This window comes from Sander lucioperca, chromosome 4, assembly GCF_008315115.2.
Source record: "Sander lucioperca isolate FBNREF2018 chromosome 4, SLUC_FBN_1.2, whole genome shotgun sequence".
Lineage (NCBI taxonomy): Eukaryota > Metazoa > Chordata > Actinopteri > Perciformes > Percidae > Sander > Sander lucioperca.
Genome location: NC_050176.1, coordinates 8,000,746 through 8,026,101, shown reverse-complemented (window position 1 = coordinate 8,026,101; position 25,356 = coordinate 8,000,746). Strand labels below are relative to the sequence as shown.

Below are 25,356 nucleotides of genomic sequence, written 5' to 3'. Positions count from 1 at the left end.
AACCCCTGTCATTACCCCAAGCTCCGGTCCTCCTGCTGTTTCAAATCTGTCCCACATCAAAGATGGGCTGATAGAAATGTAGTGGCAGCGTGTCGCAGCATGATTGAAACAGAGCAAGGACTCACACACTGTTGGCATTACAAGGTGTGTACATACACTATTTTTTATGACTGTAGGCAATAAAATAAAACAGTAATACACATAAACTTTAGATTAATGTTGATTCAGTCCGAGTTCTGATGCAGTTACTTGTTTCAGGGAGAGATTAAAACAATCTTGTTCGAATAACAATAATAATAGATTCACATTATATTAAAACTGTCATTAAACAATACTTGCATGGCCACAGGTACAGCACATTATACTAAAACACTAAATATTGTCTATGGAGAGAATGATAATAAAATCTACCTTGTACGGAAAGGAGGAATGATTTTATCAACCAATACTGCTTTCAATGTACATATGGGCGTGTGAGTATTGTTTTGAGACAGAGTTGAAAAAGCAATTCATTTTTTAGCCTCCGTCCATCCTGATTGGGCTCAGTGGCGCCCCCAGAAATATTTTTCATAGATCCAAAACAAAAAGCCATAACTAAATTTCATTATTACGCTGTTGTAGTATATACGCTACTTGAAAACTATGTCAATATGAGAGTTAAGGAAATGCTTACTGATATACTTTGATTTCATAATTTACATTTTACAATTGATGTTAGTAATTGTTACTAATACTGGTACAGTTACCATTTTAAGTTCCACAACAATGTTGTGTATGTATTAGGTGATTCATTGGTCTTCAAATAGGCTTGTGGTCTTTTTCCTTAAAAAGGTAATTATACAGCTTTAATTTACATATTGCATATTATGCATATGCGACTCGCGAGTAGGGTTGGGTACTGAAACCTGTTTTCCTATGCAACCAGTAGGAATCGGACCGGATTAGAATGCAAATTTTGGTTCCTCATTTCGGTTCCACTTAATGTGTCGACTGAAATATTTTCCCTCCGTCGCTCCGAAACGGACGTAAAAATATCACACTTTCTCTGTAGTCTACCGTTAGCTAGCTACTGTAAATGTAGGCTACTTTTAAAATGCAGTATTTTCCCTCTGGGCTCACCAAAACGGACGTAAAAGCATATTAACCATTCACTGCACGTGATCGCTAGTAAACATATTACACTTACAAGAATCGGTTTAGGAATCAGAATTGTTTTAAAAGTACCGGTTCAGCATCAGAATCGTAAAAATCCAAATGATACCCATCAGGGTGCCCCCCCCTCAGAGCTGCCGACTTCCTTTGTGACTGGATAAAAATGATACTGGCTTTTATCTATATTCACTTCAGGTTAACACACATAAACTATGTTCCAAAATATAATGTATATCTTTCTGCTGTAAACAGTTAGCGTACTGTATTATGGTGTTTTCATATGCACACTGTGAAAACAAAGTGTCTATCCAGAGCTGATTGTGTTCTTTCGCTCAGTCATCATCCTGTTGGTTCATTTCTGCAGCCACAGGTCACTGTCTGTTGTTACACCACTTCACATATAAGGCAGCTTCCTGCAGCTTGCTTTAGGGCAGCAAACCATCTCACACACCTCATAATGGCCTCAGTGTAAAATTATCGTTATTTGTTTCTGCGTAATACACACAATAGTGTAGATACCATAAAAAAGTGTTTCAAGTTAGTTAACACAGTTAAAATATGTATCATCTGTTGTTTCTGTGCATGCTTTTAACGAGGAGCAACATCAGTCATGTCAAGTCATGTCATGTAGGTATTTATGGTAAATTTCACTGAGGGGGAAAGTGCAGAAACCGTAGCAGGAAGAGAGGGAGAGATCTGCATTGAAGTTTATTCTGACGTGTTTGAGCACATTGGCCTGCCTGTGTTTGGTGGATAGAAGGGAGATACGACCTACAATGAGTTCAATTTATTTTAGACGAATGCGAGAAGTTCAGTGACACTCACAAACACAATACTGCACGTCCTAATACACTCCATTGATCTCACCTGCTGGCCCACTAAAATACTTCAAGGATTATTTAAAACACAGTGACAGAAGTTTGGATAAGTCAGATTTAAAACAGGTTGTTATGGAGGGATTTGTTATTTCTCATACATTCTTTTCCTCTCTCTATATGTGTTATGGCACCGCTACACCAACCAGAAGTCATCAGTCTCTGAATGAATAGTGCTCCCTGCTGTGGACAGAACTGTAAATTGCAAGGTGAAGTGTGTCCGCATTTGGAGAATTTTTGAGCTGCACGTTTAGTGTTTTAGTAATGCCAACCATTTGTATACTGTACATGTATACCTGTGAAAAACAAAAACATGAATTAAAAAGTGAGAATATTGACTATACTCTGAAATAAGGGGGAGACCTTCAGATTTTACGTGAAGTTTATATCGGTTTATTTGTGAAAACAGTTAAATAATTAATTTATCATCTATTTTATAGTCAGCATTCTCCTAAAAATTATTTAATGTGAATCAAATTTAAGGCAGTAAAGCACAGTGCTCTTTGTGGTAAAGATGGAAATACAACATTTATCTAAGTATAAAGTCTCTGAAAACTAAATGTAAGTTTAAGGTTAAAATGACTTCAAATGTACAAGGATACCAACATTTTGGAGAGAAGTGAAAGATGAGGTGGTTGTCTTGATTGGTTATGACTTGGAGCTTTCACTTCTTCAGTGTATTTTGGTAGCACAGCTAAAGTGGACGTTGCAAGGAACAACCATAATGCTAAATTGGTTGTAACACTCTTATATATCAAGAAAGACTATTCATACATTTTGGATTTATAAGGACATCCCTGCACTGCACAATTGGTATAAGGAGGTACTGAGAATACTCCCTCTAGAAAAGCTGCCTTACACAATTCATAACAATGTCGAGGGATTTATTAAGATATGGCAACCAGTCTTGGACGCAGTTGACCCCTCTGATTTGAAGGTAATTTTGTGTTTATCTGTGTTTTAAGCCCCCAATGTCTCCTTCCAGGCAGCACTGTCTGGAAGGCACTAGGATTAGGCACTAGTTATGGTTAGGGTTAAGGTTAGGTGACTTGAAGTCAACGGTCGCTGCGCTGCCTGGAAGGAGACGTTGGGGAGTTAAAACACCATCGAGCTAATTATGTCAGCCTAGTAGTGTGTGTTATTTATTTTTTTTTTTTTTTTAAATCGTGTTTGTAAAATTCTTAAAGTTTAAAACTTGAGTTAAAGTGGTTCTGTACATATTCAGAACTGGAAGTATATGTAATTCTTGCCTGAACCCCAATAAAAATAAAATAAAAAACAAGAAACCCAATTTACATAGCATTTCTATTTTATTTATTAGACTACCATTAATTTATATCCATCCATCCATCCATCCATCCATCCATCCATCCATCCATTACATACTGGGGAGCTGGGAAAAAAATGCCACCATGACAGAGTTTTTATTTATTTATTTATTTGATTTTTAAGTGTTTTATTGTTTTTTTTCTCCAAAAAAATCCTGAGGTATTCACAATATAATGGCATTTATTCTGTTTGAAATGAGACTGGGGGCAGGGGGGATAGAATACAGCCAAAAAAAAAGAAGAAGAAAGGAAACGGCAGTAAAGCTAAATCCAAGACAAATCCATGGTGTTGTACATACAAGATGCCTTTGAACAGTGGAGACTGACATCAATCTTCCCCCCACCCTGCAAACTAGCAAAGTCATGCAATCTAGACTGCATTCAGAAAAACCAAGCAACAAACCTCAATGATATTTAAAAGCAAGCGTGTCCCTCCTCACGAACAGGGAGTGCATGTTAATAACAAGCCAATCAGTCCACTTTCATAGTAGTTATCATCAGCTGGAATACCTTTAACTTAAAAAACACAAATCCTGTCTGCTTTGTTGCTGGCATTCAGAATAAAAACCATCCAAGTTTCAAACAATACAAGCTTTAACTGTGAGTTATTAGCAAAGCACTAGAGTCCAAATACACCATGCCGTGACTAGTTTAAACCATTAGCCGTTTGTTTGTTGGAGCCTTCTGAGAGGGTTAACAGTAAATAAAATAAGTCTGACAGTCACAGTAAAGCCAGAAACAGTACGCCTTACTGTGCTGTAGGTTTCTATTTTAGCCGGTTAATCTGTTACTTTATAGACTGTACGTTAGTGTGATGGTTGAATACAATATTTAGCTTTCTGTACACAATGTAAAACGCCAATGAGAGACTACTGCTCTACCTTGAGTCCCGTTATCCCTCCACAAAAAAGCAATACACATAAAAACAAAATAAAACAAACCAAAAAACATACAAATGACCAATAAATAAATATCAGTGAAATAAATACACTGTTGAATCATTTTCGTGCTCTGTGTCACAGATCTATGATTGATCAAATAACTGCTGTGACGAAGAAAATAAGGAAAACACCCGATATTCTCCTCTCTGCACAACAATCCCAAATCTGCAACGCAAAACCAAACCAAAATAAAACCCATCACAAGTGCAACATCAGTCAAGACAGTATCAGCATTAGGAAGAAAAAGAAAAAAAAAAAACTCTGGTATTTGCCTAATCAGCTCACGACTACAGCATCAGAAAACCAGAAAGAATTAAAAATATGAACATGAACATGAAATAGAATAAAAAACTAAATCCAAAAGCAGTGGGCAGGGATGGGGGGGGGGGGGGGAAAAAAGAAATTAAATAACAGCACACAATTTATGACCCAAACCAGGGTAACAAGAAATGAATTGATCATGATACCTGATCAAAGAAAACAACATAAAATAATAATAATAAAAAAATACTATTAGACTTTCAGTTCAGAGGTTATCTTTATGTGGCGGTTTAAATAAGGTGGACAGACACTACAGCGTAACGATGAGAAAAACGATTGCTCCCCCTCGCCGGTAAAAGAAACCTCCAGAAAGACGGACAACACTGTCCTGCTCTCAGCACTGTGTGGGATCACCCATTTATTTCTTTGTTCAATTTGGTGTCATCTTTGCCCTGAATAATGGTAATAATAACAAACAACAACAAAATAATAATAAAACAGTAATCATAATTATCATAATAATAAAAAACAATGGACAAAAATAAAAGCTAATAATAATCACCATCAATAAAGACTTTTGGTAGACGAATAAACATCACACACACTCCGCTCGCGCACACAGCTAACTTTAAGAAAGACACACGGCACATGAATGAGGGGAAACAGGACGTTTTCTAACAAACACTGTCTGCTAATAAAGATACAGCTTGTTCTCGACGACGAGTCCAAAGTGGAAAAAATATATTGCAAAGTTGAAAGAACATTTTTCTTTTTAAAAGGCAAAAACAAGTGTGTCTTTTCCTAAGTACGCAATAATTCAACATTTTCAAAACAAAAACAAACATACAGACTATATCGTGTAAAAATTATAAATAAGGATAAAGTTTTGTGCATCCCCGCCCCAAACAACCGTCGTCTTGGAAGAAAAAAACAAACAAAAAACAAAACAATGGCAGTTACAAACGTGACAATAACATGCAATTGATATACTTTACAGCATTGATCTGTATCTCTCCCAAAATACAAACCCCGGTCTAACCCCGTGTCCCTCCCTGACCCCAATACAATCCTTAAATATTTGTCAGCTCATTCAAAACATATCTCTTGCTCTCTCTCTTCTCTCTGTGAACTAGCTGAAGGCGGTGATGTTTAATCACACTAGGAGGGGGGCTCGTAAATAAAAACACACTGTCGCCAACTCCAGTTTATCAGTAAATCTGTGTATGTATAGGATGCTTTTCCCCCCCCCCATCAAAGCAAGCTGACATGGTTTGAATGACTGCATAGAGAAAATGATATTTGGTTTAATTACAGATGGGTTTACGACACACACACACACACACACACACACACACACACACACACACACACACACACACACACACACACACACACACACACACACACACACACACACACACACACACACACGGTTCCCCTCGGTGCCAAGGCACGGCGCAGGTACACGCTATCAACTAGTTGTTTTTATACACCCGTTTGCAACTGGCAAGCTAATACACACATGAAGCCACTATTGGCAGTAGCCAGCATTGCTGTGTAGAATTGAAACTTTATACATTTGCTGTGTGTAGATCAGTAATCAGATGTTTTGTTTACATGCACACATGCACACGCACACACACACACACACACACACACACACGATTGGTTTCACAGAGGCGTAGCGTGGCACCGTCACCCAATCAGGACTTGGGATGAAAATGCACACAAACAGCACGGCTGAGCGAGTGTATGTTTGTAAAATACACATCAGCTCAATAACGGAGAACCTCGACAGTGGGAGACTGAGCACAGCTTTGTGTTCAGACACACACACACACACACACACACAGTTTGAACAGTGAATGTTGTAGTGAGAGTGGGTTGCCCCATCTCTTATTGAAACTGCACCAATGAGTAGTTCACACCTCAGGCTGCACTGGCAGTGCAGTACAGCTGCTGGATACTAAGCACCAGATCCACATCTTTATACAAGAGTTTTAACAGGGAGGCTGAGGAGATCTGTCATGATCAGTTCTGAATACTGTCATCTGCAGGGTTTACAAGAGCAGGACGACCAACAAAAAAAAGTCCCTGTCTACTGTTGGAAGCTAAATCAGTTTCAGGTCTTCGGATCAAAACCCGACAGAAGCTGAGCTGACGGAGCAGTGCCAGCTCACCACCACATTTGCTTAGGGGCCTGCATCACGAAGTGACATGAGCTGTCTTTGGGCTAAACGCAGGTTTACTGGTATCACAAAGCTGGCTCACGTTTAACCAGGGTAGATCCCCATGGTAACCTCTACAGCAGGTTAACTTCAGAAGATCCAAACCTGCCAACAGATCGACCTACTGACCAATTAGTGGAAACATGGAGTCATTATTCAGAAAAGATAGTACAGAGTTCACATTAAAGTAAGAGGTAATTAAGAGACAGGCATACAGAGTGTCTTAATGTATCAATAGAGTTACTTTGATTTCCATAAGTTGGGAGTTTGTTTTTATACAACCATGTCTCCACTGTGGGTTTAAAACGGGGCAGTTGAAGAGATTTAAATGACCACACTAAACAGCCTTATGAATGACCATTATAGCTTCATATTAATACTGTTACACCTGACAGTGTAGATAACTTTCACACACTTTATCCACAATAGCACTTAAAGTGACACCTCACTTTTTACACAGAAAGTTTAGTCTACTCATCAGTTGTATTAAGCCTTCTCAGTACTGGTGGGAGCGTCCTAAGTTGGAGAAAAAAATTGCCCTGATTATAATCAAGGTTATTTTCACGGGAAATGTAGTAGAGCAGGACTAGTAAATTGGACAGACTGCTTATTTCAGATCTGTGTATATGTTAGTAGATAAGTAACAAGATTTGAGGTAATTGAGAAACAGTGTCACCTTTACATAGTTTGACAACCAGAGAGCATTGACATGTTGATTATTTTAACTGTAAAATGTCCCGCTCAGTGTGTATCTTGGTTACTTAGGGACCTAAAGAAAAAAAAATGATTACAATCAAAGCAGCAGAGGCCCAGATTTCCTAATTTGTCTGAAATATCCCTTTAAAAATACCTTGTACACTTATGTTAAGCCTTACTTATTCTACTCTAGGTATGTAAGGATTTTATATTTCACTTGAATCACATCAATGTTTGCTGCTGCACTAACCTAATGACCTGTGTCATAGTAAGTCCTCCGCTTATGGGTTTGATGATGTTACATTTGATTGGATGCGATTAAGAACTCTTTAACATGAGCGCCCTCATGACTGGATTGGAGTTGATAAGCAGCTGTGTGACACCAGTTAACCAGGATCGCTCATGTTCAGTGGCTCAGTGAAGCCCAGACACAGCCAGACTAAGTTGGATTTACTTCCTGATGCAGGCCCAAAGTGAGTCAATTCACTGAGTAGAAGGATGAGCCAGCTGGTTTTAATGCTTGGCCCCTGTCTTGTGTTAGTGCACCAGTCTCCCCCTGTACAGTATATGACACACACACATGGCACTGCTATAGTACAGCGTCCCCCTCCCGTCACCCTCTCCCACTAGCTATAGAGAGATTTCATATATATCATAGCTGAGAGTAATCAATTATAAGGTCATAAACAATAGTCATAACAATAACAACACTCTTTTCGTATTTATGTTGAGTTGTGGACACCTTTGGTGGGAACTGTCAAGGTTGTCAAGCTTGCAGGCGACCTGTGGACAGATGGAGGGATTGATGGACGGAGTGAAGGATGGATGTGACAAAAAGCATCTGGACAGACATTCCCTCTAATCATATCTACACTGTACAGTTTAGTGTGACGTCAGGATATAAATGATTAACTACTTCCATTACACATAGAGCTACATTTGAGGTGAGGTGTGTTTATATTTTGTGTTAGTTAGAACTTTTTGTGAAGCCAACCTCCCTGCACCTTCTCATCTAATCCATCTCTCACTTGCTTTTGCACTCTTCAGACTTGCTCTGTATTTGGTAACACGTGTGGACATTGCATTATTTCACTTATTTGGCTTAAAAAAAGAAAAAAAGTATTTGACCTTTGGGGAAAAGAAGTGACAGCAGCGTCTAAAGCAATAAAAAGTAGCAGCAGCAGTAGCAATGTAAATAAATAACATCGTTTGAACAGAACAGTAAACATCATAAACACAACACACTAACTCACTCGCTAAAATCATAATTGGTAAGTTGGTGTAACACCATGAAAGCTTTTTACAATAACCAGCTAGCCTCAGAGCTCGGCACTCTTGTAAAACTCAGGTGGATGTTTTCCTTCCCTTTTAAATCTCTCCTCCTTACTCAAACACTTACTTCTTGTCATCCAACTCCAGTTTGTCTCTGACTTTTCTTTAACTTCCAATCACACCTTCTTAATACTCCCTGTCTTCCTTCTCACCTCACGCCGTATTCTCCTCTCATTTTCCTGACATTTGATTTTCACTCATCTTTTCTGCCATCTTGACAACATTCCTGGATCTCTCTCTCACTCTCTGACACTTAACAGTTTCCTCTCTCTATCGTTGCCATTTCTCAGTTCTCTGTGTCTAGCAGTGATTTGGTTTGGTGCGTGTCGGGGTGTGGGAGGTTTGAGTCTGCACATCTAGCAGGCTTTGGCTGTGGCCCGTCAAGAGGGGGGGGGGCAGTAGGACTCTAGTCAGTCCGTCTCTAAAGACCTGCGCTGATAACGTATATCTACACATCACAGTTTAAAACACACTGACCAGTTCAGGTTTGCCTTGTTTATCAAGCCTGACACACTTAATTTTATCTTAACAATCCTCTAGTTCAGGGGTCTCAAATTCAAATTACCTGGGGCCCCACTGGCCAGGCAGGTTTTCCAGGTTCACTGCTTAAACACTAACCCTAATGCTGCTTCTGATTGTATGCCCAGAGAACGACAGCGTTGTCCTTAGATGACTGATACAACTGCCACATTGAAAACCAATAAGAAAAATAGTCAATTGTTCAGGTCTCTTGAAACTGTCTGCGCTCCAAGTCAACCTTTCTTTTGGGGTTTGAAAAAGACAATTAGGTGTCAATTGTGCTAGGCTAAATATGACTGCTGTTGGTCTTTGCTTATGGTAGGTAGGTAAGATTATTTGATTAATCCATTAGTCGATTGATGAGAAAATTAATCTACAACAATTTTGATAATTGATAAATCGTTTTTTCAAGCATAACTGCCCAAAAAAAATTTGCTGCTATTCTTTGTCTTAGACGATGCAAACTGAAAATCATTTTGGAAAGCAATTATGACCCTGACTCTTGGAAACATTTTTCTGACTGAATGATTAATTGAGAAAATAATTAGGAGATGATTAGCGATTGAGAGCTATTGAAATTGTTAGTTAAAGACTTATAAAGACTAAAAACCTTCACTGATCAGACAAAGTCAGTTCAAGAATCAATTCTAAACATGGGCCAGATGTGACCTTAGGTTAGTAGTTTGAGACCCCTGCTCTAGGTTCTTACAACACACAAAGAAAACGTGCTTTACCAAGACGTGTCTGTGAGGTTTCTTAATTTTTGCAGGAGCAGGTCTAAATCTCTTGGCCTCAACGAACAACAACCTACACGCAGCCTTTGGTCTGGAACACTGTGGAGCACTAGATCACACTAAACAGAAGAGGCAGACAGAGAGGTGGACAAGGAGGAAGAGGTAGACCAACCGAGAGTAAAGAAATGCTCCACAGGTAATAAGATCTACCCCACTCATATTTTTAGTACAAGATAAGTTCCTGTTCTTGGCATTCTCAATGAAAAAACACTCTGCTCCCATTTGTACCTGCAAGCTCTCTCTCATTTCTCACACTTGTAACAGTTATTCAAGCTTCCAAATCGCCATCGAGAGTACAACTCCCTTCTTCTACTTTCTCTGCTTTTCTCTCCTACACCTCGAAAAAATCTCCTTCTCCTTTCAAACTTATCTCTTCTCTTCTTAGTATCCCTCCATCTCTTTTAGTTTATCTAAGTCATTCTGATCACACACAAAAAACCCACTAATTTTCTAAAAATCTAACACTATTTTTTTTGTAAGTCTTTTTCATTGTTTTTCCAATTGTGCAGCTGCTAAATACAATGACGGATATTCAAAAGTTAATAAGAGTTACTATCCTTACATATTAAAAATGAAGCACAGCTAACAGATTAATTCATTGTGGTTTGTGTGTTACAGCTGTAGTGTGAAGGTGAAAATGGCGAGGAAACACGCACGTGCACACACACACACACACACACACACACACACACACACACACACACACACACACACACACACACACACACACACACACACACACACACACACACACACACACACACACACACACACACACACAGCCTGAGAATGTGTGATAATAGAAACACCTGAAGAATCATAACTGCACCGGACATGGCTGTGCCCTCCAGAACGTTTATGTACAATAGAGATTCAGGTTTGCTAATGTAGCAGATGCTTTAATCCAGTGTGTAGTGACTACTCTGTTGACTTCTCCAACGGCTTGGATCAATGCTGGAGACAGACATGTAGGTGAGAAACTAATGACAAGTGGACGAAATGTAGAAACACATACAACATACACACACAGTTTGTATGCGAGTGTGTGTGGCTGTTACACACAGTGATGTGACGTGATATGATAGTGTGACGAGACGCAACAGTGTGTAAACGAGTGAAGCTAACTGCAGTGTGCACCTTTTTCTCTCCCCCTCCTTCCCATGTCTGCCTGTCCAGATTCAACACACTGATAAACAGAACCACCTGTGTCATCCATCCATCCATCCATCAGTCCACGTCTCCGTCCATCCCTCCATCAAGTCTCCGTCTCTCCCCCTCCTCCCTGGGCTCTTCAGGTTCTCCGGTGGACAGATGGACAGGCGGGCTGGGTTTAACGCTACGCTTAGCTGCTAACGCTGGGCTTGACTAGGACAGACTGTCTGGGCTTGGCAAAGCTAAAGCTAGGCAAGACTAGCGTCTGGCTAAGCTAACGCCGGGCTGGGCTAGGCTACCTACTGAAGAGCGAGTGGAGCTGGTGCTGATGGCTGTAACACTGGCTGCTGCGAGGCGACTCGGTGCGATCCATCACCGTCTGGAACCAACCGGCCACGTCCACCTCCAACACCTCATAACGGCGGATGAAATTATGCTCCTGGATGAGGGAGACGGACAAAGAGATACAGAGGAAGGGAGACAGTTTAGTTACATTTGACCATTAGGTAATTCTGGTGAATCTCAACCAAATGTTTGTTCATCATTATGACTGGTGTCTTACCAGCAGCGTGTGGTATTTTGGCCTTTTTCTGTGATCCTTTGTGAGGCTGTGAATTTTAAAAGATACATTTTAAGGCAAGTTAAGACAATTGTATTCATATTTGCACATTTCATTACATGGAAATTAAACTCTCTTTACATGAAAGTGCATATAGCAACAGTGACATTACTAAAATAAATAAAATACAAGAGGGGGGTGGTGCGCGGTCACAGAAGGCTTGTATCATGTGGACGCGCCGACAGTTTTGTTGTCATTACTTAGAATTCCTCATGGGGGCGACAGAAGCTACGCACTATAGGTTTAAAGGAATTGAATAGAAGGTATTAAGTGCTTTTTTGGCGAAACGTGAACCCGTCCTGCACAGAAGATCTATTTAATCACCAGATTATCACAGGATTAGTGTCATCAATTCAGCATCCGACAAATGTCTCCTCTTCTGTTCCTGAGTTTTGGCGCTGAATAATGGCCAGTAAAGCGTTTTTGCAGAACATTATGATGCCACAATGAAGATGACCTTCATTTAATTTAATTCTATTAAGATTAATGATCCCGCAGGGGGAAATTACATTTTTTCCCTCTGTAGTTAGTTATTACACACCGGTTATTATTAGACATTTGTGTAAAAAGTTAGTGTATGAATTGAGTTATGGTCAAAAACGTGTTTTGTGAGGTCACAGTGACCTAGACCTTTAACCACCAAAATCTAATTAGTTGATCCTGAGAAATTTGAAGAAATTCTTTCCAGGGGGTCCTGAGATAGCCATTCACAAGAATGGGACAGACAACCAGGAAACACAATGGCTCTGCGGCGCTTTGTTTTAACAACGCTCGCTCTCTTCAGTCACTCTCTGGGTCGCTCGACCATATACTGTGCTTGCGGGTGCTCGTTGAGCCTCCGGGCCGGTTCAGACCGCTGCAACTTTTCCCTGTAACATTCTAAATCGGTTTCGTTGCGAATCTTTGAAGCTTTTAATAAATCTTTTTTAAAGTGGGTAAATAAATCCATCCACCCCATGACAAATTTAAGTTTCACTTTCCATGATCCGTGACCGACGGTCGACCCCACCCACATGATTCAACGATCAGTCGATAAGACTTCTGATTCGACTATGAAAATTCTTAGTCGGCGACACACCTAGTTGATATTCTCTACCAGTGTGCTTTTTAATCCATGCGTGTAAGTTGAAAAGATATTCAGATGATGGCGCTCAACACATACAGCGGTACACAGCCCATATATTATTCATTACACAGACTATAAGGTCTGCATAAAAGAAACAAAAAAAAAAAACACCGGGACATTTACACACACCCTACCCGTATCAAGGCCAGGAACATTTTGAGAAATCACAGTCTGGGTCGGGCCCAATCGGATTCAGGCAGAGAATCAAACCTCTGATACACGCACATAGTAAGTAAACATGTAAGCCTGATATAACATTTTCAGTTTACTCTTGAACGTGGAGACAGTTGTGATAGATGTTAGGTCATCAGGCAGTTTGTTCCAGAGAACAGGACCAAAGTAGCTAAAAGCACCTTCACCAGAACTGAATCTTATTCTATGTCCAGTTAGAAAACCACCATCTGATGACCTGAGAGCTCTGACTGGATCAGTTTTAGAGTGAGATTAGCACTCACCAGTCTTTGACGAAGGACTGGAAGTCGAGGGAGAAACCCATGCCGAGGGGCAGCAGAGGAGGATCTTCCTGCAGCACTTTGGTCAGAACCTCAAAGTCTGTCTTGCAGTTCTTGTAGGGAAACTGTCCCGTGGCCAGCTCCACCTAGAGGACACAAGGACACATTAACCCATCCACTGTCAATAAAGCAGCACCACCTCCTCCTATATGCTTTTAATGAAATGTGCATAGGGCCATGTATTCCCCCAGGCGGCCTATGCTGCTGCCCATGGATTTCTTTTTTACCCAAACATAATAATAGTAATAATAACCTCCAACCAGGAAGAAAACTAGTAATTCATAATTAATTGTTCTTGTCAGTGTTTTTATCCATCCATGTTCAGTGCATGTTCTGTGAGTTCCCTTCTCTAACTTGAACATGTTATCAGGTAACCACTCTCGGTTCACAGCTGCAGAATAATGGATGAAGCTACAACTGGAATTCCAGATGAGGCAAAAAATCCCTGACTTCAACAATCATTATGGCTTTCAAACTTCATGATAAGCTAGCAAGCTCCGGTTGTGAACGCTGGTCTGAGGTCAGCGCATCAGAGCACTGTGATGACAGTTAAAGACTATATGCTAATGTCATACAAAAAATGTTGAGCTGACCTTAAGTTTTTAGGCCACGGCCCTCCGTCATTACTCTCCACAAAATGTTATCCATCACCTCGTCATGCTGTGCATTACAACAACTGTTTTAATATGCATGATTTTGAGATGTGTTGCATATTTCTTCCATTTTGACACTTTTGAAAAATTTTTCTTACTCAATTTTCTTACTGCAATGAAATGTAGAAAAAAAATGCTCAAATTGTTACGGTGCTTACCAGTTCTTATGGCACCCCAGGATTGCCCAGCACCTACTTTAAAAACAAGTACACTTAATTTATGGTAATAAAATGAAAGCCGTTTTACCAGAGAGATGCCAAGGCTCCACACGTCTGCTCGGATGTCATAGTCAGGTTTGGTGGGATCTGGAGGGTCTATTCTCTCAGGCTGAAAGGATTCAAGAACAGGAAACACTCTGTTCAGGGAATCAGTGTGTGTCATACGTCTTTTTTTATATTGTGTTAGACAGGAGGTGGTAACTTTGTGTGAGATACTTTGTAGACTGTGTGGGTTTTCACTCACTGCCATGTAGGCAGCACAGCCGGCGCTGCGGGTCTTGGCCTTGGAGTCAACGAGGCGTCCGCTGATGCCAAAGTCGCACAGTTTGATCTGACCTTTAGCGTCCAGGAGGATGTTGGAGGGTTTGACGTCTCGGTGGATGACACCGTGTTTATCTTTCAGGTACAGCAACGCCTTCACTATCTGGAGCAGAAACATACACACAGTAAGAATATGAGAACACAATAATCAAGTGAGCAGTGTTACACTTTCCTATCTGTGTGTTTCTCCCACTTACTGCCACTGTCATCTTTCCAAGGATTCGCTCTGGGATGGGGCCCTGGATTCTCTTCTTCAGCTTCTCAGCACACGTTCCCATCAGCTCCATGGCAATGAATACATCCGTCTGTACATGAATACAACACACAGTTTCATCCAGACTTTAGCAGTTAGGGTCAGGGGTAGGGCTGTGTATTGGCAGCAATCTGGCGATACGATACGTATCATGATACAGGGGTTACAGTCATGGTTATGACTCAATATATTACAATATAATATGTTATAATAATAATATTTTTAATAGTGAGGTCAAGTTGCAAAAAATTGGTCTCAATACAATGAAATGGCTACCATGGGGACTAACATAATCACACATGAATACAATTAAGCTCATTAAATCCACAAGAGTCTCAGCTTTCCAGTAATCCCCAATTTAAGTTTGTAAGTTTATTTGATTAGGCCAATGCACATTAATCAACATTTCTGTAAATGCGCCAGTGTTAGCCAGTCGGCTAATTTTCAACTGTAGTCCTAATTACCTAGCATGCATGTCTTTATGGTGGGAATTTATGCAACTCAAAGACTGTTTAGGGGCCGCAGTATGCAGAACACATTTGTACTGCATGAGAAAAACTCCAAACTGCATGTGTAGCGGTGTTAATAATTCCACTTGCCATTAAAAAGTAACTTTTCATTTGGCTAGTAGATTCCATGAGACAGGCTTTTTCTGTAACATGAGCGCCATCTATTGGTGCTATTCTGCAGACTTTAGGGTAAATTCTTACACACCATCACCAGTCTGCAGTAGCCTGTTTCATGCTAACTGGAGCTCTTTATAGCGACGAATGTGATTGTGAAACACTGTTCTGCTATTTACCAGAATAAACGGCTGTGATAGCCAAAGAAGAGCGACGGCTTAGTCTGTAACATAACAACGCAAGAGAGAGAGTACACACCCGCTACACGTGGGTACCCGTAGAACCCATTTTCATTCAGATCTCTTGAGGTGAGAGGTCAAGGGACTCCTGTGAAAATGGCCATTCCAGATATTTTCTTACACCCCTATTCAGGAGGTACCACAGGGGAGTCCACTGACATATAGTATAAGAGTAAAAGCAGTCACATTGCATGCTAATATACTTTACTTCTGCCCTACTATTTTGTTGTTAAGAATACAGACAGTAATGTACTTTGGGGACACTCACGTTGGTAACTATGGCGCCGTAGCACTGGATGATGTAAGGGCAGTCATGACTCTTCAGCACCACATCCAGGTCCATCAGGATCCTCTTGTTCTCATCCTTGTTTCCTGTACGACGCATTTGCTGGTGACACACACACACACACACACACACACACACACACACACACACACACACACACACAGAGATTACTGACAGCATTTGAATGTATAAAACACGCACACAATTCTGGGTGTGTAAAAACAAGCCATTAGAAAATCACAAAACAAAGACTCCTCTGGTGTGCGGATTGACTGCCTGGTTGTTTAACAGCTCGGACCTCTACAATTAAGTCATCTCTTAAATAGGTGGGTTGTTATGTGGTGTTATTACTGCCACTGTGTTGGTACACTAGTCACAATTAAAGCAGAACAGAAACTGAAAATTTAGAGAGCTAAGTTGGGGTTAGCATCAAGCTCCTGCTGTATTTTGATCATATGGACGAATGTTTAAGAGGTTATGTCTTCGTGATCCCTGCAGGGAATTCCTTTCTTTTATTTTAAAAATAAGCCATAAAATTACCAGCCCACATATCACAATTTGTTCCGATCATCAATTTTACAGAACACAATGATCGTATTAAGGAGACTTATGGCAGTTCAAATGATCCTGGTTACCTGTCAAAAACAAACGTTGTCTAAGTGCTGCTGTTGTTTATCAGGAACCCATCTCCTCAATTCTTTTTAGCACAGCTTAAACATACTAGCCACAAACACCAGCAGCTTACAAGGAATGCTAACAATCAATCATGCCAATTAATTCATTAATGTAAATTATGTCTTCCCAAACCTAAAACAAATGATCGGAAACGCACTGTTCTGTACAGTCTCCTCTGATTGGAAGCTGTTACCAACTCCCATCAAATACATTACTAATAGAAAGAGGTTTAAACTAGTAGTAAGTAACATATAGTTTAGGTAATATGGTAATATTTCTTGGGCTTGTCTCTTATCTCATTCTGGGTTATGTACCAATTCTGTTCTGTTTAAAAGGTAATTGTGCTATCAAATATTACATTTTTGATGCATTTCATAGTCCTCGTGTTATCATCTTCTTTCTTTCTATGTGTTGTGTGAACAGTGAACAGGTGAGGGCATAAGGGTCTTACTTTGACAGCGATGACATGGCCGGTCTTCTTGAATCGCACCTTAAAGACCTGTCCACAGGTCCCGCTGCCGATCTCCCCCTCACTGATCAGGTCTGTCACCTCCGCTGGATACCGCTGTGGACGGACAAGGAGGCACAACCACAGACAAAACAAGACTTTAGATCATTCTCAAAATATTTGTATTACTGGTTAAAATGTTAGTTGTTTTTATGCAAACTCTCCAAGCTGAAAATAGATGAGAGGCCAGTTCTGATTTTCTGCTTTGTAAGAAGTAATAACCCCCCAGTAAACCCCTTTGGGCCACTTAGTTATAAACATTTTGATGTGTAATTAAGCTGCTCTCCCATTAGTCATGTCTGAGAATACCAGCACACAGTGGGGCGATGCATTGTTTCCCTGCTTCGTTAAAATTGAATCACCAGTGACTGAGATGCTGTGAGTGACGTCTGATTGAGTGCTTGATGTAGCAACCTCTCTGGGCTAATGAGAGGAAGTAAAAACTATCTGGAGTACAGCAATGAGTCAACTCATTTTCCCCAGCATCTTCAAACCTTGGATGGCTTAGGATGCGATACTGGACCAGAGGGCTATAGGAGGGAGGAAAAACAAACAAAATGAAGCCGACCCATTCTTAATCTCGATTTTATCTTGGTAGACAAAAACAACACACATCTCACTGTTTTTGAGTTGTTATAATATTCTGTTTATTGCCAAAGAGAAACCAATGCCAGAGAGGGCGGTTGTTTTACTTGATAGAGATTCTCTGCTCAAGGACACTTGTGGTAGTGGCAATACAGCAATTAAAAAAATAATGAAACCAAGAACCAGGTGTTTGCTTTCATAGGGTTTTAACAATGGTCTCCCTTACTATACCAGCCGACCTGCTTTTTCATCGTAGTGAAATCAATTCTTTCTGAATACTGAGGAGAACCAACAAGTGTTAAAAATACTTATGTGTTAAAATAGCCAGACATCATCACATACCCTTCACCATACCTAGAGATTGGCATGGGGTACTTTCCATAAAATCATCTCTCCATGCAAATGGACATTTTAGTCAACTTTAGCATGGGTGTCCTAATTTGTTCACATGACTGTATATATCAGACTTAGTAGAACATGTTAGTTGGTTTTGGTCTTTTGACCATAAGAAAAGTATCAAATATGGCCTGCCTGATGACCTCTCACCCTGGTTTAAGTTATGTAATTTATGACATGTAGGAGATTCACATTTCCAGACTAGAGAAACTCAACATGTATCACATCTCACCTGACCATCGATCTTCAGGTAACCCGTCTGTTTCATAATCTCTTGCAATTTCTGGTCGATCTCTGCACTGTGGGTACAAAACACACACAATAACATACAAAGTGAGGGAGGACAATGCTACATGAAATATGTTTTAGTGTGAATGTCCATAGCAAGATAAGAGTGGATGCATTTGCGCACACACACACACACACACACACACACACACACACACACACACACACACACACACACACACACACACACACACACACACACACACACACGTCCACATACTTCTCTAAGCTCTTCTGCAGGCCGTACGGAGGCGTGGGCAGGGTGAGCATGTGTCGCGGGCGGCTGGGGTAGGGGTGGTGCTGAGGGGAGCTCTCTGAAGATGATGAACGGCTGCCTCCATCATTGGCCAGTGGCAACTGGAGCGCTGGGGTGGGGGGGACATGACACTTTAGAAACAGACAGAAGAACAGAACCAATGGTACAGTGCATTCTGCACCCGAGGCCGGCATGCCAGAAGGTGTAAAATGACTATGTTTATTCACGCATTTGCTGACTCATCATTTCAGTGGTTTAAAGCTGTTGTGCACCATTAGAGAATATGATAATACGTATATTGTTATTTGTGATTTATTAGCTTTCTTTAACAAATTTCTCTTTGACTTTGCATTTCCTTGTTAAAAACTGGGCTTCAGGTTTTCTTTTTATACAAATCAAAGTGTCTGATGAGAAAAGAATGTGCTCTATCATATCCTGTTTAGTACAGACTGAAAATGATTTCCCATGAGGCACAAAGAGAAACTAGCCTCAAAGAGTTCTTTCACTAGAGCCTTGCTATCTAGACCCTGCGTAGTATTTAACCACCATATGAACTTGTTTTTATTTCCCCAAAGTCACAGCTTTGTTTTTGTTTTGCTGATGTCCCGACCTAATGTTAAAACAAACAGGACGGTTATCTCAAAGCAAAAGCAACACAATTCTCAGGCAGGGAGGGACAGCACAGGGTTAGCCTGCAGACTGGGAGGTACAGTTTAGGGATGTAGAGATCCACAGTTTGTTCTTAAAGGAAAACTACGGTTTATAAACATTTGGGTTTTCTATTATTAGCTGCAGCCATTAGTTGTATTAGTTATGGCAGCACTGTACACACTAAAATGACTGCTGGGATCTCAGAATGCACATTACACAAAACATACGACCAACAGGGAAAAAGTACAATCAGTTGATCACACAGGTTAACTTATAAACAACCCAACTGTTTATTTGGAGGAAAAACCAAAAGTGAGAGCACATGTAATGTTGTTATTAATCCCTCATTGTACAGGACAACTGGGAGTGTTCACAACCACGGAAAACAATTGTTTAAAGTTGAACCAGAGAGTCAATCTGTGAAATGTAATAGATGTTAACAGTTTGAGTAATAATTTTACGATTAACTTTTGTTTTCTCTATTCAAATAAGTGTGGCTAAGTTGGGTATTTTTACAACCTGTATGATCATTTAACTGCTTGCTTGTGCATCTTTAGCAACGTCGCCATGTTCCAAGATGTCCGAGATGTATTTTGGTGAATAGCACAATGTTATCATAACCGACAGAACTGATGGCCGAAATAATGAGAATAAAGCCCAAGTTGTAATAAAGCGTAATTTGACATTAAATATTATCCACACAAAGAGACTCAGCCTGATTGATAGCCCTAAATGGCTTTATAACCCTGGATGCCGACTGAGTGGCTGTTGCAACATGCTTCTAGCCCCGTAGGTCTAAATCATGCATTCAAAGACATGTTCAAACTCAGCTGACCTTGAAATAGCAGGTGTACGTGCAGGCAAGCACTGACTAATTTTCAAATAGAGATGTTATAGAATTTCAGGAGAACAATCTAAAGTAGTATTAGCACAAACCTGTCATGCAACCAAATGCTCAGACTATGACTATGAACATTAAGTGTGGCTTCAGAAGAGTTTAAATCCCTACTTATTATCAAATTCACACCAGCAACTTTTTTTTTTTTTTTTGTTATGTTCGAAACCAGTTTGCAAAACATTTAAAGGACCATGCAGCGGTTAATGTTATCATTAACATTATTATAGTTTTTGTAGCAGAAGGCTGGCAGCTCTTCTGAGAGTGCCAGCAGGTGTTTGTATCCACGAGTCACCTGTGGATGGATCGGCCTGTAAGGGGAGAATCAGTTAGTGAAGGGGAGGAGTTGTTAGTATGGAGAGGAAGAAGGATTCAGGCAGTCTCTGGCACAGATTGCATCTCCATAGTTCAGCTGGCTCCAGATGGACGGATGTGAGCATAGACGGGCAGAGAGAGCGAGACGATGGGGAGACACATAAACACACACACACACACACACACACACACACACACACACACACACACACAACATACTCGCAGGCACTGCTGTACCGCCTCCAGCTCACACAGTACTGCTGCAAAAGGAAGGGGGAGTAGGGGGGATGCCAGAAGATGAATAACAGAGAAACAACATCAAACAGAGAGAGAGAAAGAGAGGAGAATTTCAGCCAAAACTGCATAGCAGAGTAAGCTGGAAGTCAGACAGTCAGTCAGTCAGACTCGGACAGGAAGTCCTCAGTCGCCACACAGAGAAAACAGAGAGGGAAAGAGCAGCCAGAGTGTTCACAGCACTCCTGCAGACGGACCAGTGGGGATGCTGGATTAGAGACTGTGTCGGACAAAACGCAACCCAAAACATCGTATCGTGCAGAAAAGCCACATGCACCGTGATTCTCTGCCTACAGCAAAACGAAGGTTAATCATCTGACACATGTCCACACACACACACACACAACCAACACTGCCCTGCCACTGGCACAGACAGAGAGAGGAGTCAGAATGGAAAGATGGAGAGAGGATGTGATTTGAGGGGAGGTGTAAATAACTGCTGGGAGAAAATATCAGAACTGTTCAAAGACTGGTTTCATAGACATGGACTTCTACCCCTCAGTGGAGGTTGTTCTTCAGAAATTTAGTGTGTGAGAGAAAGTATGGATGTGAAAGTGTTTTTTCTGGCATGTTAAATGTTGTGGTTAATCCGTGTCTCTAAAACCAACCTTGTCAACTTATGCCAACAAAAGTTACTTCTTATATGTTACTTAAAAGACCATTTAGTCGATCCGGCTGAAATACAATGTGCCCCTGTATTTGCTGGAGAGAGTAAACTGACTTTTACAGCAACTTTTTAAAGGCGTAAGAAAACTTTTTTCCACACAGTCTGTCCTTTTTAGACTATTATTACACTGGATGTAAAAAACATGGATAAAAGTGTTACAAAGATAAACATGAGTAATTACAGTAAGTGAAGTAGCAGCATTGAGAGCCTATTAGGCTCTACTGGCAGGAGTAAAAAAAAAAAAGGAAAGTTAACTAGTGAAAATGTAGGGAACTGCCTGTGTTTTTGTCTGATAGGATTAAAAAATAAGAAGGACAAATATGAGAGAGGAGGGGATAGAAGGTGAAACAGGGAATACAGGTGTTGGGGAAAGAGAGGTGCAGTGGCAGAGAGAGCGATGGATTGAATGATACCTGCACGCTGGGAAGGGGCTGGAGCAGGACTGAGCTGGATCACGATGACTAGACAGAGGAAAGAAAATATACACACACACGCACATTACTGCACTGTTCTACTGAGACGATCACACACGCACACACACGCACGCTCCATCATATCATCACAGATAGGGAAAAAAACACTTTATTCTTTTTCTTATTGTCAATAAATCCTATGAAAAGACCAAAATCAGCAATGTGCTAGTCCATCTTTCAATACTTTCCGACTTCCAAACCCTGTCTGTGGAAATAAAATAAAAAAGTGGGATACACCTCCTAGAAACTCAGAGTATCTGCTGATACAAAGTACAGACCCACTAACACAGGTCTCTTTTTCCCAAAAAACTGATTTGTATAACTCAGTGTGTGGAACTTATTGGGATCACTTAATGTAAGCTAACTAAAAGGATGGGATTGCTGGTGAAAGAGAAATGGCCCACTGACCACCATTTAATGATGATGGAAAAGAATGAATTTTATAATAACATTAAGACAGAAACTGTATTTAATGGGGTTTGGTAATATCATGGTTATAACACGATCAACTTAATCAGGTCAGTGTCGGATTGGAGCGTTACTAGATATTGGTCTACGTCACGGAGGAATAAACCAGGCTTTGGATACACAGTCAAAACATGGTTTTGGTCTTTTCATGAGATTTGTTGACAATAATAAAAAAAATACAGCACCAGCCTTTCCTTTAACTAATTCACAAAACAGACAGCTGACGTAACCTCACGAAACATTTTAAAAAGAACAGAAAAGAAGCAGGTCTGTGGTCAATGTCTCTCAAAGCTCATATGAACAGACAAGTGATGATCTGTAGGAAAGAATGATCTCTGAACAGTCAGTGAGTGAATAGGGTTTCTTATATTGTTGGCTAACAGTTTTAAAAGCCCACCATGTTAACCTGGTAAGATAAAAAAGAGCTTTCTGTCTCCACCACAGTGTTTATTTCGGTGTTACATATCAGTCAGCACAGGCATGTTGCAGACTCTCCTGTTGAACTAGCTGTTCCGTTTGTTTGAGAGTTTTCTCCTGCAGACGGTTCAAGTGCCCAAACGTTACGGTTTCACCAGTTCTTACAACACTCTCACTTCATATTCACTGAAAACTGTGAAGGACTTTATTGGAACTCCCTGCCTGAGGATCTCAGACTGGCAATCACAGTGTCTTCCTTTAAGTCCCTTTTTCAGACTCACTGCAATCTTTTCAACAAAGCTTCTATTATCAAGCTTTTTCTTAACAGATGGTATTTGTTGTAACTATTTATATTCTTGTATATTGTTATATCTTAAGTTCTGGATCTTATTTACCTCTATCTTTTATTGTAACTGAAGTTGCATTGTTGACACTCTATGACAATCTATATGAGCATATAGAGAGAAATTCCTATTTTATCTGCTTTTATATATTTAACTGTTTTAACTGCTCTTCAATGTTTCATTTCTTATACTGCACTGTAACTTTTATTCTCGTATTTTATCTGTTTTAAATGTTTTTAAAGTTTTAAAAAGCAGACAGGAATTGAACCATTATATGTTAAGTAGAAGTTTCTATCTATCTTGCAATCTTATTTTTATTGTATTTATTAAAATGTTAACTACTTGTTTTTATTTGTATCCTACTATGTAAAGCGTCTTTGGGGACTTCTAAAAGCGCTATATAAATCTGGTGTATTATTAAGTAGTAACGTTAGTTTATATAGCTAGCATAACAACATAAGGGTTGGTAACGCTAGCTAGATCTAATAGCTTCCACATATTAGCGTCTGTTTCGTCAAGGGTCAAATCTGACAGTGAAAACTGACTTTGCCGCAGGAGTCACGCAAGCAAACACATTGATTAACACTTATGTGAAACTATAGCTAAGCTGGGGATAAATGGCACCTCCATATGATTTTAGGCTTAGGCTGAACACTAGCTACATCAAATGTTTAGATTGACGCTGGGCCTGCCACCGACTATCACTCAGATTGTGTTAGCTTAGCTAGCTGGTTTGACAGAATCAGAGCAGATTTCGGGACGTGCCTGCCAGCTAGACATTTCATGACAGCGCTGAATTCTTTTTGTTTTTTTTCCTTTACTAACTTTAGAAATTGTCCCACTTGTTAAGTTAGTGTTTTACAGTAAAATCAACCGAGCAAGCTGAGTCGGTGTTTGTTTATGTAGCTAGCCTGTTAGCATGTCGTAGCACGGAGCAGCAAAACACCGCCACTCCGTCCCTCCTCCCTCCGCCTCTCCGATCTTTCCCCCTGCTATTCTGCCTGTTACCGACTCCCCGGTCCTCCCGGGTGGACACTCACTTGGCCTCGGACGTGGTCGCTGCGGACTCATGTCGATGTTAAGGTCGATTCTCCGGCGAGCGTCTTCATTTTCCTGCTTTAGTTTCTCCTCGATTCGCGACAGCCTCTGCTCCAACGACGACATCTTGAAAAATTGAGCACCATGTAGTTCCCAGCAGAGCTCTCGACTCCCCTCTCTGGCAGGCAGGCTGGACCAGCAAAACACACACACACACACACACACACACACACACACACACACACACACACACACACACACACACACACACACACACACACACACACACACACACACACACACAGTGACCAAAGTTAGGGTTAGGGTTAAGGGTTAGGCGTTCAGTCATAATCCCGCAAATGATAGCTTTGGGACACTCAGTTTTTGGAAAAAAATTTGGGACACTAAACTGCACGTATACGAGTGGTTATTATTATGGGCCAGGGTCTGAAGAGGAACATTGTAAAACAAGCAGTAGACTTACTTGTTCTGGCGCTTTGGACCATTTATCATAAGGTCTTCAACAGCAGATATGGTTTGCTTAGTTTGAATGGACTGTAGATGTTTAAACAAAATCATCTTAGCTTTTAACATCTTCAGTGACAACTGAGGAAATGCATTTGCTGAATAAGCTATGTACGGCGGAAAAGCTCCAGAACAAATAAGTAGACCATGAGTTGAGCTTGTTTTGTTAAGTCCAGGTAAGTACTTTGATATGATGCACTGCGGTCATGGGCAAGTACATGTTTAAGTCCAATAAAGCTGAAACGATTAGACAATCATTTAGTCAATTGATGAAAAATAATCTGCAACTGTTTTCATAATTAGCCAAACATTATCTGGTTCCAGCCTCTGAAATAATTGCTGTTTTTCTCAGTTTTATATCATAGGCCTTTTTTTACTGAAGACATTTTGACAAGCACAGGTATAAATAATAAAATTAAATATGGCTGAATTC

The 25,356-nt window shown here is 40.4% G+C and overlaps 1 protein-coding gene across 4 annotated transcripts; it reads right to left on the bottom strand.

Moving 5' to 3' along the window:
• Positions 1-6,200: 6,200 nt before the first annotated feature.
• On the bottom strand, positions 6,201-24,604 carry map2k7 (mitogen-activated protein kinase kinase 7). Of its 4 annotated transcripts, none has more exons than XR_004897062.1 (13): positions 24,401-24,604; positions 22,072-22,119; positions 18,801-18,945; positions 18,525-18,591; positions 17,255-17,368; positions 16,111-16,230; positions 14,925-15,032; positions 14,651-14,830; positions 14,435-14,515; positions 13,479-13,621; positions 11,841-11,886; positions 6,911-11,717; positions 6,201-6,857 (listed from the first exon to the last, which is right to left on the bottom strand). XR_004897062.1 is itself a non-coding variant. In XM_031288912.2 (13 exons), exons 1-13 carry the CDS (start codon positions 24,522-24,524, stop codon positions 9,100-9,102), a joined length of 1,410 nt encoding a protein of 469 aa, XP_031144772.1. In that variant the 5' UTR covers positions 24,525-24,604; the 3' UTR covers positions 6,201-9,099. The 4 variants fall into 4 exon arrangements, 3 of the variants coding, with proteins under 3 accessions (XP_031144772.1, XP_035856270.1, XP_035856272.1); XM_031288912.2 differs by having other exon boundaries at positions 6,201-9,197; positions 11,582-11,717; XM_036000377.1 differs by having other exon boundaries at positions 6,201-11,717.
• Positions 24,605-25,356: the final 752 nt, after the last annotated feature.

Bases quoted from the DNA above. Each gene is read 5' to 3' on its own strand.
- map2k7 (XM_031288912.2), bottom strand. From the start codon at position 24,524: ATGTCGTCGTTGGAGCAGAGGCTGTCGCGAATCGAGGAGAAACTAAAG. The intron at 11,718-11,840 runs GTAAGACACCAG...TCCCTCATCCAG, and splicing joins CAAAATACCACACGCTGCTG to GAGCATAATTTCATCCGCCG. The intron at 9,198-11,581 runs GTAGGTAGCCTA...CCCCCCCCCCTC, and splicing joins CCAGCTCCACTCGCTCTTCA to TTGACGGGCCACAGCCAAAG.